The sequence below is a fragment of the Protomyctophum bolini genome (genome assembly GCF_963924005.1).
Source record: "Protomyctophum bolini genome assembly, chromosome: 22".
NCBI lineage: Eukaryota > Metazoa > Chordata > Actinopteri > Myctophiformes > Myctophidae > Protomyctophum > Protomyctophum bolini.
The window spans coordinates 26565752-26585312 of NC_137883.1; the positions used below are offsets into that span (position 1 = coordinate 26565752).

Sequence of the window (19561 nt, forward strand, 5' to 3'; positions counted from 1 at the left end):
TCGTTATATTCATCTTTCTATATACTCTATACTACTGTGTGCCGTTCAGTGCAATGCAATTAGAGACCTCAATTAAAACATCTTGAGTCAGCTGTGGAGATTATGTGGAACGAACACGGGCGGATCGATCTCATAAAGCCGACCGTCCGTAACATGTATGTTGTTGGGGGACGGTAATGATTAGCGGTTCATTGGGGACTACTCTAGTGCGTGGGGGCGTATCTGTACGCTTTCCCCCCTCGAGGTGTTTGCGCGTCGACTCGGCGGCGGCTGTGCGTGTGTGTGTGTGTGTGTGTGCGTCTCCGGTTGTTCTTCTTCTACAGAGGGCTGTGCTGCTAGCATCTTGCCCCCCTGCTGCGGAGCCCCCCCCACCCATCCCCTCCCCTCAGGCTATCTCCCGCCCACTGGTTCTTCCCTCGTCCCCTGGGCCTCCGGTGAGACAGGATGCCAACAGCTGTTCTCACAGCAGCTCCCTGGACCATTTCACACGCCTGGCATCGCGCCGTTATTACGCCGCATACCCAAAGTGTAACCCCGCCTACACATCCACAGTCACGTCTGACCCTGGCCCCACTCTGTCACGTCCTCACACAAACGCGTTCCGTTCACACACACACACACACGCGCGCGCGCGCGCTAGCGGACAAACTCTCTTTGGGGAGAGCACAGCTCTGAATCCAGGGTGTTTCGCAGGCTGATGTAGCACGGCGGAGAGCATGAGTGCATTTAATCTCCGTTACCCACACTGCCTTAGGGGTGAGAGAGATTCACACTGCTCCTGGCATTAATCTCAATCAGCTCAACTTGTAGTGTCTGACACCAGACACTGGCAGGCAGACCGCTCGGGTTCCCCCTCTTGCTCTGTTCTTGTTCGAGGAGGGTATTATGAGGTGAGAGGGGTGTGTGTGTATATTATGTACACATGTGCGCGTGAGCGCGTACAGTATGCGTGCACAGTGGCTGTTGAGTTTTTTCCGTAACTGTGTGTGTGTGTGTGGCAGCCAAAAAATAGCACGACTTCGTCTCAACAATCGCATTGGGTTTGTTTTGCCGTTTGATTCGTTTTGAATGTTTAATACGTATTTACATTACATTCAGTTTTTGGGCCTACTCCTAATTTTGTCTCTTTCTCACATTACCTCCTCCTGTCTCTGTTTCACTCGGTTCCGGACGGTGCCAGTGGCTCCACAGGGAGCACATGTACTGTATGTCTCTGAACTGTACAGAAATCACATCAAGTAATTTAGGACCTCCACTACCCCATCATCCTTGCACTGCTAACACCCATCTACCTCCCCTCCCCTCTCTCCTGCACTCCACTATCTCCCTCTCCCCCTGCATTAACTGGATTTCTGTGTCATTATCTAAATTGAATGAACAGCCCCTGACATCTGATATTATGTTGTGTAATGTAACATTATGGCAGGATGTATAGTATAACGGCATTGTTATGCGGGTTTGCCTCCCAAAATTGACACATTTGTCAAGCGAGCCACGCCATGAGATCCATAAAAAAATAACAAACTGATAAATATGCGAGTTTGAATTGTATTATTCTATTTTCTAGGGGCTACTGCTCTATGTTTACTGTTATCTAGAGCTAGAGGCGTGGCTTACCTTTTCTGTCGATAATCTTGGCTTCTGAAGGCTCTGTGTTGACCGGGGTTGGAATGGTGGGAGAGCGCTCAGTCACAACTAGAACCACTGACACTTCTGTAATAGCTGAAGGCAATTCTGATCTTTTAATGATTGGTGCAGACGGTTCAGAATCCTCATTCATTTGTGGGGATGGTTCAGCATCCTTAGTGATTGGTGCAGATGGTTCAGAGTCTTCAGTTATTGGTGGAGACGGTTCAGACTTTTCATTGATTGGCTCATTTGGTTCAGAGTCTTCATTGGTTGGTGGCGACTGTTCAGAATCTTTAGTGATTGGTGTAGATGGTTCAGCATCTTTAGTAATTGACACAGATGTTTCAGAGTCTTCAGTTATTGGTGCAGATGGTTGAGAGTCTTCAGTTATTGGTGCAGATGGTTGAGAGTCTTCATTGATTGGTGCAGATGGTTGAGAGTCTTCAGTGATTGGTGCAGATGGTTTAGAGTCTTCAGTTATTGGTGCAGATGGTTTAGAGTCTTCAGTTATTGGTGCAGATGGTTTAGAGTCTTCAGTTATTGGTGCAGATGGTTGAGAGTCTTCAGTTATTGGTGCAGATGGTTTAGAGTCTTCAGTTATTGGTGCAGATGGTTGAGAGTCTTCAGTTATTGGTGCAGATGGTTTAGAGTCTTCAGTTATTGGTGCAGATGGTTTAGAGTCTTCAGTTATTGGTGCAGATGGTTTAGAGTCTTCAGTTATTGGTGCAGATGGTTTAGAGTCTTCAGTTATTGGTGCAGATGGTTTAGAGTCTTCAGTTATTGGTGCAGATGGTTGAGAGTCTTCAGTTATTGGTGCAGATGGTTGAGAGTCTTCAGTGATTGGTGCAGATGGTTTAGAATCTTCAGTGATTGGCTCATTTGGTTTAGAGTCTTCAGTGATTGGTGGGGACGGTTCAAAATCTTCAGGGATTGGCTGATTTGATTCAGAATCTTCAGTAATTGGTTCATTTGGTTCAGAATCATCAGTGATCGGTTCCTTTGATTCAGAATCTTCAGTGGCTGGTGGAGATGGTTCAGAATATTCAGTGATTGGTGGAGACAGTTCGGAATATTCAGTGATTGGTGGAGACAGTTCAGAATCTACAGTGATTGGTGGAGACAGTTCAGAATCTTCAGTGATTGGTGGAGACAGTTCAGAATCTTCAGTGATTGGTGGAGACAGTTCAGAATCTACAGTGATTGGTGGAGACAGTTCAGAATCTTCAGTGATTGGTGGAGACAGTTCAGAATCTACAGTGATTGGTGGAGACAGTTCAGAATCTACAGTGATTGGTGGAGACAGTTCAGAATCTTCAGTGATTGGTGGAGACAGTTCAGAATCTTCAGTGATTGGTGGAGACAGTTCAGAATCTACAGTGATTGGTGGAGACAGTTCAGAATCTTCAGTGATTGGTGGAGACAGTTCAGAATCTACAGTGATTGGTGGAGACAGCTCAGAATCTTCAGTGATTGGTGGAGACAGTTCAGAATCTACAGTGATTGGTGGAGACAGTTCAGAATCTTCAGTGATTGGTGGAGACAGTTCAGAATATACAGTGATTGGTGGAGACAGCTCAGAATCTTCAGATATTGGTGGAGACAGTTCATAATCTACAGTGATTGGTGGAGACAGTTCAGAATCTGCAGTGATTGGTGGAGACAGTTCAGAATCTACAGTGATTGGTGGAGACAGCTCAGAATCTTCAGAGATTGGTGGAGACAGTTCAGAATCTACAGTAATTGGTGGAGACAGTTCATAATCTACAGTGATTGGTGGAGACAGTTCAGAATCTGCAGTGATTGGTGGAGACAGTTCAGAATCTACAGTGATTGGTGGAGACAGCTCAGAATCTTCAGAGATTGGTGGAGACAGTTCAGAATATACAGTGATTGGTGGAGACAGTTCCAATTGTTCAGTGACAGTCTCAAGAGGTGTGGACTGCTGGGTGATGGGTTGGATTAGATCTGACTCTTGGGTGAATGGGTCTCGAAGTGTGAATTCCTCTGTTGGCGCTGGGGTTATTAAAAGCCTTTGCTCCTCTAATGGAGTGGATGTGAAAGGGAACAGAGAATCTGTTGTAACGGGAAGTGTCATGGATTCCAAAGGAATATCCAACACATCAATGGTGGCGGGACTGGAGAGAATCTCATTGAATGGGGTTATGGTCTCTGAATCGTCAACAGCAATCTCTGGTGGTAGAGAGCTGATGTCTCCGGTGTCTGTAGTAGAGAAAGGCTCTTGAAGAGTGTGAATACAATGAGCAATGAGTAGTCGAGCATTAGCATAAGAGATGCTGCCTCAGATTGTTTATCCAAAGAAAGCCTAGATTTCTATAACATAGCATAGCACACACACACACACACACACTCACACTGTACACTATGCATCTGCGTTCATATACACGGTGTGAGAACACACAAAGAAAGTGTGACTTCACACTGCGGAGATAGGCAAAAGTGAAAAGCTGTTTCATAACCCTCTCAGTGCTGGAAAACGACACAATTGCAATTTTGCTCAATACAATGGCAATTAAAGTTGTTGACAGTTACAAATGGAAATTACAGAATTTGCCAGTTTTGTTTATTCTCATTTTACACTTGCTGAACTAAACAGCAAGTGTTGTATCTATCTGTTGTGTGTGCATGCATAGCTACTTTATAAAGCTATCCACAGACTAGTGCTATACAATGACTGGCCTCATAGCCTTTAAAGGGCCACTTCACCCGTTTTTCAACCAGATATTATTCCAATGATCCTTGGGAGACAAACACTTTCCTGGTGTTTTATGTGGGTAATATGGAGTTTTTAGATATTTTAGTATTTCAAAGTGTCTGTGACCAGTGTCTGTCACATGCAGACACTGGTCTCACTTCCTTCCTGGACTTGTATGTTGTCTCAGTAAGACAGACCTCTCCCTCTCCACAAGTTGAGGTGAGTGCATCAAAGCATTATGATCATTGTAGTAATCCAGTAATCCAGTCAAACCCTATAGTCAAACACACAGAGTACATTATTTTGCTGGCTATAGAGTGCAAATGTCTTTCTTTCTTTTTTTTAAGATTTCAAATTGTGCTATAATGTTATCAGCATTGAGTGACTGGAGATTCTTCCAGCGGTGACATGTCCTTTTAATGCTATACACTGCTAGACACGAACTAGTATATAATATATAGTATCTAATAATAATCTTTGCTACTACGACTGACTACTACTACGACTACCGCTATTACCGCTATGCTTAATTAGAGCCTACCTGAAGTAGTGTCAAGAGGTCGAGGAGATAGAGAAGTGACCTCTGAACCTCTTAGCGTAGGAGTTGAGCTGACGAACCTAGTGGACTCTATGAAGGTCAAGGACAGGGGGAGGGTCTTAGCATGGTCGTTCACAAGCAAACGGTCACTCATTGCATTATCTCATGACATGTGCCTGTATTATGCATATATTAATTCATAGATTTACTGTAACACAAGCAAGCATACTACAGTGTTGGCCTACTTACAGACTCACACCTAGTTCAGCTATTACTTTCAGGTGCAAGACCACACCATGAAGCTTGAGACTACAGTATATTTATTTTTATTTCTCTCTCTCTCAAACATGCACACACACACACACACACACACACACACACACACACACACACACACACACACACACACACACACACACACTACATTCAGGGTTCAGGGTTCGAATGTTCGCTCGTTAGGGTTGGCACTCGAATCTTAATTTATGGCCTTGAACCATTCGTTTTATTTATTTATTATTATTATATTTATTTATTATTATAGTTTTTTATTATTTTACTCAGAAATATATCTCGGCGAGAATGCGATATGCATAATAAGAGTACTATGTTCATGTTGTGTTTACAATAATTTGAAAGTCCTGCATGACAGCAGAAGAGACAAACACAGTGACACACACACACACACACACACACACACACTTTAATGCCAATGCTTCTGTACTTATTACTCGAGTACATTTTGAATTCTGGACTTTTACTTGTAAAGGAGTATTTCTACATTGCAGTATTAGTACTTTTACCTAAGTAAAACATGCGAGTACTTTTTTCCACCACTGCGCGTGCACACACGCGCGCGCGCACACACACACACACACACACGCCAAAGGTGTTTCATTTCAACCAAACGCAATTTGCATATAACGCGATAATTTCTCTCCGGCATTAATGCAGGCAAAATCAATGATAACAATAACATTTAATGCCAGCCGTCAGTCTGGGCATTCCTGTCATCTATTACTAGATATTACTAGAGCGCTGGGCAGTGATTTAGCCGGGCTCTAATGATGTCATTGTGATTCAGGGAGAGTTAACGTTTGCCAGAACACCTAATGACGCTGGGCTGAGTGACAGGCATGCATGGTGTTAATGGTTCACATGATTTTCTAGACATGATCCATCCCCGTTCAGTTTCAACTAAATTTATGACCAGCAACAGAGCGGAACGAGGATGAAATGCACACAAATGGAACCTGTAAGAGTCCCTGTACGCATACGCGTCCATTCTGGGAATTTCTGGACCTATTTTACAGTAATCTGAGTTGAAACCACCCTATGTTATACTTCCAAAATGACTATTATCTTTCAGGAAATGGAAAGAAATAACCTGTGTTCCAATGTAGTTATTATTTTGTCTCAACCTAAAAACTCATTCCGGTGTCCCTATTTAGGGCATGTTGAAAATGTACACAAAATAGTTCACAAAATAATGAAAATAGCCGATCTATATTGCTCACAAAACATTGAGTTTGTATATATCTGCCACTGTCATATGGGTGGGTATCCATTTATGAAAAATCACACCCGTGTGAAGTGAGGGGCGCTAATATATTAGAGTCTAACTCATATTGATTAGGTGATGTAAAACAAACGGTGCCAACACAAACATTAAACACCATTAACAATAAAGAGACAAAATGACGTAAACGACACATTATGACGTAAATGTTCCCTTCATTGTCAATGCGTTTACTAAACAAACTCTGAACTAAAGACAAACATTAAACCTGTGTACCCCTCAAAAACAGATATGAACAGTATGAAATGTGTGTTACAGCGCAAAGTGTCTGTCTGACAGCGACAATATGACATGATCTCATGGTATATAAGCCATGCATTCTGTGTGATGATGAAGGACTTGCATGAGTGAACACATACACTCTTCTGTCTATTTGCCACTGTGTGTCAGTGTGCTTCTAGGGGGGTTTAATCCCACTCGACCCACAGAGACTTGCCGGGATTAGATTCTGGACGAGGAGAGAGGTGACGGTCAGATTGGGGTCATGATGGCTGGACAGGGTGATGCATCGTTGTGTGTGTGTGTGTGGGGGTGTGTGGGGGGGGGGGCTTCTCTGTTGCGCCCGGTTACTACTATGGTACCATTTTGGACATTTGTTGTATGTATTGTATTGTATAGGTACTTTGAGGTGTATCACGGATGTATTGTTAGCTTTTCTGTAACTTTGACATGTATGATGTAGCATTGAAGTGTAATCTTATTTCTGCCTCTTGGCCATTATCCCCCTTGTAAAAGAACCCAGTCTCAATGTGTTTTTACTAGTTTAATAAAGGTTAAATTAAATTAAATAAAAACACCCATCCCACCCCACCCCAACTGCCCAGATGAGCATGTCTGACCAATGGGCACAGGGCTCTGTGTGTGTGTGTGTGTGTGTGTGTGTGTGTGGGTCAGAGTCTCTCGCCAGGGGATCGCTAATCCTCATCTGAGCATGCTCAGTGAGCTACACGACCATGTGACCATGCAATGTGCGCTCACGCTCTATTTAAAGAGTTTGCTGAGACGGCACTTTCTACAGTAATGACCTCATCATTAATCACCATTAATCTGAGAGTATAAACAACACGACAACCCCAACCACGCTGGATATCAAAACATGATGGCACGGGGGGTGTTTCCTTTTTTTCATTCCTGGATTGATTGCGAGAGAAGATGATGGTGTGGTATCTGGTCTATACCAAACACTCAGGGAGATGTTTCCTTTTTTACATTCCTGAAGAAGATGATGGTGATTTGAAAATGGGTCTACTCGTACTCCTTTTAGGGGCATTCTCTGTCACAATATATTTGCACATACAGTTACAGTACTACATGAAATATACCCGTTCAGCTACGGCCGCCCCCCGTATATATACCCATACCAGTGGTGGAAAGTAACTTAGTAAATATGTACATTTACTTAAGTACTGTACTTTTTTCTTTTCTTTTCGTACACTTTACTCGAGTATTTCCAATTTCAAGTAGGCTACTTTTACTTCTACTTCACTACATCTCAGATGCTGTACTTTTACTGCACTACAATTATTTGAAAACTTTAGTTACTAGTTACTTTTTGTACATTTGGATTATTATTACAACACATAAATTACCCACTTCATCCCATACATTCCGGGCCATTCGAAAATAGCCGATCCACAAGCTCAGAATGCGACGCGGTGCAACGCATTGTGAGCTTGTAGATCTGCTATTTTCAAAATACTTTTATACATTTTGAAAACTTCAAATGGGGCATTCTGCATAGTGAGTAGTTTCTACTTTTAAGTACATTTTTATGCGTATACTTTTGTACTTTCACTCAAGTGCGGACTTTTACTTTGTAACAGAGTAGTTCAATATTTTGCGGTATCGATACTTTTAATTACGTGTGTGTGTGTGTGTGTGTGTGTGTGTGTGCGCGTGCCTCTGTGAGAGTGGGACCTCAGACCTCGGATCCCCGGGAGGATGAGGAGAGGATGAAGATGATTTATGCGTTTCACCGAGCTACGCCATATGCCAACAATAAATCTACAAACACAAATGCACGCATGCACGCATCCATGCATGTACGCGCGCACACGCGCCCACACACACTGCACCATACACGTGAAATAATGAGAGTTTTCTCACATCGGGGTCAGGTCTAAGCTAACCACACTACTGTAAACATAAAACCAAAAGGAAATCCTATTAAACCCTGGCCTAGAACATACTTTATCATACAGGTATAGTCACTGAACTGGCACATAAACCCATTTAGACCTGAGGCCAATTCAAAAAAATGCCTTCTAAATCCTTCAAATATTTATTCAAAAATAAAACGTGCCTATAACAACTACCCCAAAGGTAAAAAAAAAACCCCAAAGGCCTCAAAAGGCATTTCTGTCCTAAAGTGCTTTAGCAAATATGTTTTCCTCAGTGTCCATGACATCATCATGGACATGGTGAAAATCTAAAATATCTAAAACACACATATTACACACATAAAGACCCCCAGGAAAGTGTTCTAAATCTTCTAAATGTCATTAACATAATATTATTTAGCAAAACGGGTCCCTTCAATAAGAAAGCTGCTCATCTCATGCCCTTCCTAATGTCATGGCAATCAGTGGGTGATCTGAGTACCGTAGTCTCCCGAGGTCAGCCTTAATCCCCCACAAAAAGTGCTGCACTGTTCAAGAAGGGCACTTAATGGATATTCTGCAAGTGGACAGCGAGCTTGTCTGGTGGCATCACGGCAGAGCAGAAGCCAACAGCTCCTCCCCACCTTCTTAAGTGGCTTTCCGGTGGAACACGAGAGGTCCACCGGCCCTCATGCCAAGATGGCAGGTTTAAATTTAGCATGAGGGTGAGCGGGATTTGAGGACCACTTTACGTGCAAGTGGCTGACAGAATGCGTTCGTGTCTGCTCCACGGTTGCTTGAAAAGTCAGTCAGTCAGAACAAATAAAGCCTGACTGTCTATAGTTGTATATATGCTCAGGCCGCCCCTTCCGACAGCAACAACTTACATCTGTTATTAATGTCTCGGAGATGGACAGCCAGCGACGTCAGAACATTTTAAGGCCTTGCACAACTTGATAGATGCAGCGTTATGCAAAGCAGCATTATACACACACACACACACACACACACACACACACACACACACACACACACACACACACACACACACACACACACACACACACACACACACAAATGGCCTGGGATTAAAACCTGGCTTTTTGGTCATAATCAGGCAGAGGCTGAGCCACTTTGCTACACGTATACGCATGCGCACGCATGCACTCACACACACACACACACACACACACACACACACACACACACACACACACACACACACACACACTATACTACTGTATCTCTACACTAGTGTTGTCAGATGAGTGGAGATCTCCACCTATCAATGTAGTTGTAGTTGCTACAACAGCTGCTACCAACCTACATATATTATATATATATATATATATATTTTTTTAATTGCTTTTCCACCCAGTTTCATCATGTACCTTGTAGTATCGCACTGGATGGCTATAAGAGACTCTGGGCTGTATTTTGCGTGTCTTAAGTACCAGGTATTATTACTTAACTTAAGACCTGGAGGCGTGGTCAATGCTCTTTGGCCACTCAGAATAGCCAAATGGCATTGATCACGCCTCCAGGTCTTAAGTTAAGTAATGAGACCTGGTACTTAAGACACGCAGAATACAGCCCTCTACATCTACACAACGTCTATGCTATACGGTGCACCTTGCCAAGGCTTTCCAAAGATGTCCCAGGCTGTGATTTCCACGGCTGTGACCCATTGAGATGGTGAGACAGCAGTGACGGCTACTGAGGCACTTTCAGAGATGATTATGCTGACAGTTGTGGTGGGACTGGAAGAAGTTGGCGCTAGATTGACAAGCATTAACACACACAAAAAAGGACAGAATATCAATCAGAATATCAATCATGTTACATTAAAACTGTGCGTGTTGGCACACCGCACACAAAACCACTGTAATATGTGCCAAGTGAGCTATAGCAATATATTTCTATCATCTACTGCAGTGGTTGTCCATGTGTCTGGGGACTTCCAGGTGTCCGTGAGCGGTTTGGAGTGTGTTTCGCCACTAAATGATTGATCTTTAGGACCTATTTCTACACTCTCAGAGTTACAGAAGCTCAGAAGAGTTTATGGTTTTGTATATGAGTCTGAGTCTGAGAGTGTAAAAATGAAACAAGTGACACCTACAAGTACATTTGTAAACTCCTTGAACGCCAGGTAGTTGATTCCTGAAAATTGTATATTTTTCATTTTCTGAAAACATGAACATTTTGGAGTTATAGCGGTGGCTTCTTCTCGACAGCAAACTTCTTGAATCCTTGACATTAAAAAGGCTGAGAGAATCACTGAACTAATTGAAGCCACGGCTCTTTGAGAGGACGTACGGCCCTTGTTGTGCAGTGAGTCTCAGTGCTCAGTCTGTCCATGCATGGGCTCAGCCAGCAGTAAGTATAGTGGAGGACTAGTGGAGGAGAGAGCCCAGTCAGTGTGCTGTCAGGGGGCTGGAGATGCCACTTTGCCAATCGTTTCTGTCTAACAGCTCCGAGGCTGAGAGCCGCTCCACAGAGGGAATCCATAATCAAATTCCCTTTTATTTTATTCCTGCTGCCTCTCGGAGCTCCTCACCCGGAATCACGCTCGCATTTACAACATTCTAACACGCTCAACCATCTCCCCTTTGTCTGTCTCTCTCTCTCTCTCTCTCTCTCTCTCTCCCTATACTGTTCCACCCATCACCACCTGTTCCAACTCCCCCCCACCCCCCCAGGGACCTGTTAGAGAGGCAGGGGCTGAAATCCCGTAAGAGGCCACTTTTGGGCAAAAATAGCAGATCTACAAGCTCTCAACACGATGCAGCGATACGCGTTGAAAGCTTGTATATCAGCTATCTTTGGGGCGCAACCCAGCACTCACTTTTATCTACTGGATATGTGGTGTACTGTGTATATATATATAATATATGCCATGGCATGGATTTCCAAACAGAATTCTGCATGCATTCAAGTTCAGGAGACTTCGGGAAAAAAAGCAAAAGAAACAAGCTGCCTTAGTTCCGGTATATGGCATGGAAAGGAGTGGCATTTGCATTTCTTTCACAATGAGTAAATGCTGCATTCGTGGTCTGGAAAGGGCAGTTGTTTTAACCCCACGCACACACGTCTCCTAGTTCCTCTCATCCGCTTGTTTCCGTCCATCTCTCCAGCACATCACTCAAACTCGCTCACAAACTCACTCACTCACTCTCACTCTCTTTAGGCTATATACTGTAGATATAAGCACGGCAGAACTGCAGAGGAACTCCTCCTGAAGCAGAGCAGGTTATAGTGTGGTGGTGGTTGTGATGAAAGGACATGGATAGGTACATTAATAATTAACAGTGAAGCAGACAGCAGACATCCAAGGCTGCAACGTCGAGGAGAGGAAATGGAGAGACGACTTGACTGCTTGGAGAGCCGCTTGAACATCACACGCATGGTGTGGTGGTGGAGAATAGTACACAAAATACTGTGTGTGACTGTGTGCTGTGTGTGCGTGTGCGCGTGTGTTGGCGGGTGGGAGGAGGGGGGTGGGTAGTTTTACTTACTAGAACCGGTGGGGGAACCAGCGATTGCACCTGGAAGGGAAGGAGAACAAAATCAAAGATGAAAACGTCTCCTTCATGCGTCACTCATTTCCCCCTACAGACTTCACCACCGCCTTGTTCCACAGACCCAGGAGGTATAGAGAAAACTTATAGAAGTGCAGTTCTCCAAAATAAAAGATGCTAATACTTACTACTAGTATTATGATCACCCAGGCTGTGATCTCCATGCTTTGTTTATGGAGAAACTTTTGAGTATAGTTAAAATGATACAAAATGCATTCAATATTTGTTTTACAAACTTTTTTTTCAAGATGAAAAGCTTGAAGGTGAGCTTGCAGATCAGCCATTTTATAAATAGCTGAAGTATAATATTGGGTTAAAGTGGTTAAATGATAAGTACCTCTGGGGGTCCCTATGCGCTTTAAGTGTGTACAGTGTTCACACATTAGCTTAAGCAGTAAGTTAGCGTAGCGTGTCATGCTTGATGGAATTTAGAAAGTTTGTGCTATCGTTGAGCCACAGACATTTTTGTTATGCATTCAGTGTTGATTTCGTCGACTAATACTAATATGACGAAAAATGCTCGTCGACTACCTTTTTTCACTGACAAAACCTAAATGGGAACTAAATGAAAGCTAAGCTATGATGACTAAAACTATAAGACTAAATATATTGACAATTTCGTTGTCAAATACAAACTAGACTAAAATGTTAGGAAAGGACTAGTGGACAAGAGATCCAGTATAAGTAAAAGACATTTTACACTTGGTTGCACGCTGGAAATGGCAGATCTACAAGCTCACAACGTGTTGTGCTGCGGCACGTTGTGAGCTTGTAGATCGGCTATTTTCAGCAAGGCCTGCCAAAATACATTTTAGTCGATTAAAGATTTAGTCGACTTGAAATCTTATGATATTTAGTCGACTAAAACTAAACACTAAATCATTCCAGGTGACTAAAATGTGACTGAAACTAAATTAAAAAACTATTCAAAAGACTATGACTAAAACTAAACTGCTGTCAAAATCAACATTGCATGCATTTAAATTGCAGAAGCAGCTGCAGGCGTGATCATTTGAAAGTCCCACCAGGATGACTTGGGAATATAAAAGGGTGTAGGCCTTGATGACAGCACTGAACGGTTATAGCCATAATTTATACTTCAGCTCAGCTCGTCGCGTTGACACTATTTTTAGTTGAATAAAAGACACGATTTATTTTTGTTGAGCAACATGTCGTATACAGTAGAACATGTTTTAGTCGAAGCATAAATTACCCCCAAGATCTAGGTTGCTAAAAATAGCACAAATTAAGTCAGTTGACAGTTCATGTGCTGACCTAAGAAAACATTGAGCTCTGTCGTGTGTGCATGCGTGCAAAAGTGCGCGACTGCGCGTGTGGCATGCATGCGTGGTGGGGGTGCGCATGTGTGTGTGTGTGTGTGTGTGTGGTGTTTAGCGTGACTGTGTCTGTTCTCTGTTTGAAGGAAGAAATGAAGGGTGGGGCTGCCCTGGATTATTATTTTATCATTGCTACAGTAGCTAGCTGGCTACATTCTCCGAGAGGATTTCCCCCCACGCACGCTCTACAGCTCTCATCCTGATCTGCGTCATGCAGTGTTGATTTTGACAGCAAATTTTGATTTTAGTTTTAGTCATAGTCTTTTTTTTTGAATAGTTTCCAGTTAGTTTTAGTCACATTTTACTCACCTGGAATGTTTTAGTGTTATGTCTAGTTTTAGTCGACTAAATATCATGAGATTTTAGTCGACTAAATCTACAGTTGATTTGTATTTTGGCGGCCTTGATGCCTGATGGCTGATTTTACACTTGGTTGCATGCTTGGTTGCATGTCCCTGTGTCCGTCCGTCCGTCCGAGTACAGAGGGGCGTTATTTGTTTATGGGACCCGGCAACTATACTGGCGATGGCAGGCGGAGAGACGATAGTCGACGAATGTCGCCCGAAAACATGAAAATATTTAATCTTTTGGATGACATCGTCCGGCGATAGCTTTGTTGCTTTGTTTTTTATGGCCCAGAGTCGCCGCTGTTTGCCCGCTGTTAAAACCTATAGGGTCAAAACGATCACGTTGTTTTGCTCCCGATCCGATTCTGATCATTTGATTTTGAGCATCTGCCGATACCGATTTTTCCCAATCCGATATTTATATTTTCTAGAACACGTTGATGCCATAATATCACAATAGTACAATATCCCAAATCACAGACAATATCCAGTCTAATATCATGATATGGATCATATAATATATATAAATGATACTATATGTCCCGATCACGTTGTTTGGCTCCCGATCCGATTCTGATCATTTGAAACACGATAACACATAGATGATATTAAAGATATATCAGTACTTTGCTTTACCCTTAATTCAGCGATGTATAGCTTCAGTCTAAATATTCCTTCCATGCAATATGACTAAATATCTGGGTAATAAAATGCCATTACAGTGGGGTTTGATGCAGCCAGTAATAGCAGCTACTAAAGCATGACTCCATGAAAGCATATATATATGTATATACTGTACATGTATCTTGTAATACACAGTAAAAAAATACTCAGTGTTAAGTCATTCATGTAACTCTGATAGTGTAGAACCGTAACTGAATTGCCCATTCGGTTACAGAGTTAAAATATCACTTCACAGCAGTGGTTCTCAAAGTGGGGTCCGGGGACCCCTAGGGGTCTCTGAGGGATTTCCAGGGGGTCCCCGCAGCTAAATGATTTATGATTTAATAACCAAATGGACCCTCATGGGTCTGTAAGAGTGTGCAACGAGTGTGTAACTTTGAGATGTACAAAATAATTTGTACACTCTCAGAGTTAAATTAACACAGGTTTTTACAATTTAAATTGGGGTCCCGGAGATAGAAATGCCGTTAAACGGGCGTCCATAGCCCATGTAATGCATCTCAAACTGGGGGTCCTTGAAATGAAATCTGTTGAAAAACAGTACAAATGGGGGTCCACAGGCTGAAATGAGTGGGTCCTTGACATGAGAGAGTTTGAGAACCACTGCTTTACAGTGTATATATATATACAGTATGTGTCATTATATATCTATATACTTACAGGTATTTGGTGACCCATTGGGTGCCGGCAGGTAGGAACCGGCCTTCCACGACTTGGCCTTGTAGCCCTTCTTGCAGCGCTGGCAGTCCTGACCTGTGGTGTTGTGTTCACACTGGCACTGGAGGTTCCCTTCCTGGGGCAGGCACTGTGTCGCATGGAGGTTACACTTACATCTACAGGAAGAACGAAAACACACACACACACACACACACACACACACACACACACAGACACACACACACACACGGTCGTTAACCTCTGGGTCACTTCCTCATCACCCACAGCACACTGTCACGCATGCATTATAAGCGGGTCGGTCCGTGGCACATAATATGCAATTTATTGCGACAATTTTGAGAAATTGAAAAGGGCGGTTGCCTCAACAACGCAAGTCGTGCGTTGAACCAAGTAATCCCTGGGATTTATACGGTTCAACTTCTGGCTGAACCTTATGAAGACGCATGCGGATCAACTTTTCACATTTATGGCACTCTCTATGATCAGACGTACTTCTGGTGGTGCACTCTATATAAAGCGGTTGTGTAAAGTAACGAAGTACATTTACTCATGTACTGTACTTAAGTACAATTTGAGGTATTTCTACTTTACTTGAGTATTTCCAATTTCCAATACTTTCACTTTTACTCCACTACAATTATTTGAAAACTTTAGTTACTAATTACATTGCACATTTGAATTTTGATTGGAAAACATTACCCACTTCAATGTTGACCATTTAAAAATAGAAGATACAAGCGATCATCATTTTAGGGGGTCCTTGACATGAAATAGTTTGAGAACCACTGTCAGGATTTAGAAGACATTTTGTAGAATCTGCCCTCAGTCCTAAATGGGTTAAGAAAGAAGTTGAACACTTTGTCGTAATGTGCTTGTGTGTTGTGAGATTGAGATTTCCAGGTGTGCAACGGCATATGTCAGTGGAATAGGTATTATGCAGTATAGGCACATATAGGACCTTTCATATGTCAGTGGAATAGGTACTATGCAGTATAGACATGTCAGTGGAATAGGTACTATGCAGTATAGATATGTCAGTGGAATAGGTACTATGCAGTATAGACATGTCAGTGGAATAGGTACTATGCAGTATAGACATGTCAGTGGAATAGGTACTATGCAGTATAGATATGTCAGTGGAATAGGTACTATGCAGTATAGACATGTCAGTGGAATAGGTACTATGCAGTATAGGCACATATAGGACCTTTCATCATGTGTACAGCAGCACGGCCACGTCCTTATGTGCCGATCGGCTTGTATTTTTCAGGATTTCCACCCGAGGAAACTGAATGTATGTTAAACGTATGCATAGCTGTGTCCCGGTGCGCAGCAGAAACGGTACAGGCACAGTTGGAATGATTGTAATTGGGGACAGGAGGAGACTATAGTGTAACTGATAAGAATGTGCTATAATGCCATGCAGGGTCGACGTGGCCACATGTGAACAGGACAGGACAGAGCAAGAGGCTGTGTGTGTGTGTGTGTGTGTGTGTGTGTGTGTGTGTGTGTGTGTGTGTGTGTGTGTGTGTGTGTGTGTGTGTGTGTGCGTGTGCGTGCGTGCGTGTGTGTGTGTGTGTCTCAATGACTTAGCCTTGGTCAGAAATGGTCACATACCGGTATATGCTATATATATTTATTTTTTAATATTTATTTATTTTACAAAGTACTATGGTATAATATTACTGTTTTGGTTAGAGTAATACCTTACTTTACTCCTGGGTCCTGATAACATGACTAATGAGGAACACCTGAAGTAGGCGAAACAGCGCAGACCGGTGAGAGAGAATGCAGGTGAACCAAAAGAAAAGAGCTTACAACTAAAAACATTTTCACAGCTCAGTCTAAATAATCAAGCCCTGCAGGACAAAGTTACACAAGCCAAGCATCAGCTCAGCAAAAAATATGTTGCCTATGCTAGCGAATCGTCTTCCAGAAGTGACAATAAGAACATCATTTATTTAAGTAAATCCCACTGGGACAATTGGAGAAAAGGAACTCGTTAACAAACGTTGTGCGTCATATTGACGGAAGATTGAGCAATAAATTGACAATATAAATAGCTCCATTGATCCACCGGTATATGTAATAGGCAGGTGAATGTGACACAAGGCATGTGTCAAATTGAAACTTCACGTCATGATATGAGCACTCACATTACATGCTATAGCTTATAGCAGTGGTTTTCAACCCTTTTCACTATTTTATTGTGTAGACTTTAAAATATTTTACATTTCACTCAGATAACTCACGAATAGATTTAACCAATATTTATAATAGAATCAGAATACAAGTGTGCATATAATATACTATCTTGGCGTTCGGCTCTGCTGCAATTTTCTCCCTGCTTGGCATAATTAAACACCATCATTAAACATTAAGAGCAGGGAGATAGATATACAATAACAATCCCCATGGGGAACAGAAGCCCACCGGTGCTGGGGTGGTGGTGGGAGCAAACAACATAACAACAACCAGGAACCATATGCAGAGGAAGGCAGGTCTATAGGTGAGCTTAAATACCCAGCCCAATTGGTCAGCTGACTGCCACATCAGCATATGACGTGTGGGTCTTGCAAACACTGTATATACACCCACATAGTAATGCAGCATATTAACCCCTCGAATACATTAATGTCCCTTGAGCATAGCATGAACCCGCTCCAGTATATCTGACTGAACTAACTCCGTAAGCCACGTATCATTCTCTAATTCTGTAGACTTCTTGTAAATTAAGCAATGCAGATGTTTTAACAATGAGTTAACCCTTGAGACTCATTGTTCAAGATCTATAATGGTCCATTTAGTTACTCTCCATCATTTAGCTGGGGGACCACCTGGAACCCCCTCAAGGACCACTGGCTTATAGTATGAGGTAGAGCAGTGGTGCACAAGCTTTTTAGTTTTTACCTTGGTAAAAAAGGTTTCCCCCTCTACATCTGACAGATGTCGAGACAAGTTAAACAAGTTGGACTGATATCTCATTGTGAGAACATACAGGCAGACAGTGGACGGAAGTACAGTAGTTCTATGTTTGATGACACATTTTAACAAAGCTAATAGAGCATGCACATCCACTCTGTAGCTCAGGTTCTGGACAAATGGCGGTGCAAGAGAAAGAAATAGAGTCCGCAACACTGGTTTACTAATTCAACGTTTCGAACACTGGGATATTCTTCATTTTGAACATTTAAAGCTTCTCAGAAGGATAGAAACTTGTGGAAAGTTATCACTTTTGAAATGAACAGGTTCTTGGTTAGAGACGAGGTTCAATGTCAAGTTTAAAGTCAAGCTTAATATCAATAGGCTACAGCAGTGAGGGCGTGAGAAGTATAGGCGTTAAGAAATTAGGAAAAGCATGAAATCAAAGCCAAAGTACAAAATCACACAACGTGTGTGTGCGTGGCTGCGTGCGTGCATACATTATGTGCATTTTTACCTCTGCATTTACCAATCCTAACTATAATGAGCAGTGGGTGCTATAGCAGACAGGGACTATATGGGTTTAAGTGTCTTGCCCAGGGATAGTTGGACGCACAGACAGGGACTATATGGGTTTAAGTGTCTTGCTCAGGGATAGTTGGACATACAGACAGGGACTATATGGGTTTAAGTGTCTTGCTCAGGGATAGTTGGACGCACAGACAGGGTCGGTATAAGTATAGGTAGCCTAAGCACAGAGGCTTGAGGGTGAACTGGGGACTTTCTGATTCCCAGAAGGCTTTCTCTACCCATTCAGCAGCAATGGCTGTTGATGTACTGTATGTGGCTGTTGATGTACTGTACTATGCATCCACATTCAAGTCACGTCAGAGCAGAGGCAGTTTCGGAGGCTCCGTTGAAGTTATAAGGTCTAAGTGGTGAAGCAGCTGCTGGCACTTTATGAATCACTTTCATAAACGAAGGAGAAGCAACCAAAATACGGGAAAAGCTTAAACTACTCACCATGAACTCATGGCATCTCAAAAATCCTAAAATGACACGCTATGTGAACTTCTTTGAGAAAGACTCTGACAGCTTCAACAATAATATGAATCTGAAATGCTTTGAATTGTAAAACTCACAATATATACTGTCAGGGTTCGATTTGTTAAAAAAGACAGGAGTGAGGACATTTTCTTTACCACTTAAGCGCTATATACAGTATACTTTGTAATGTACCCCTAGGCTTACCTATTAACCAAATTAAACCTGCAGTTCCTATATTTTGAGCACGTCATTAAAAGCAAAGTCTACTGTATCGTGTCTTTTCCCTTTTTTTTAAGGATAAAATAAAGCTAAAGTGGCTAATATTGTGACACATTTTAGAAATGTGAGTACATTATTCTTATTTTTTTTTATTCATCTAATCTAATATTTCTACTGGAGCCAATCTAGCTGAC

At 42.4% G+C, this 19561-nt stretch overlaps 1 protein-coding gene across 1 annotated transcript in view; it reads right to left on the reverse strand.

Annotated features, from left to right (window-relative positions):
- Window positions 1-19561, reverse strand: part of ntng2b (netrin g2b) — a gene marked incomplete at both ends in the record, with an annotated part of 68953 nt that overhangs the window by 13745 nt on the left and 35647 nt on the right. Inside the window, 2 exons of the mRNA XM_080755648.1 lie at window positions 12071-12100; window positions 15162-15334. Of these exons, the coding sequence (XP_080611774.1) occupies window positions 12071-12100; window positions 15162-15334 (203 nt within the window). The remainder of the gene's footprint in view (window positions 1-12070; window positions 12101-15161; window positions 15335-19561) is intronic.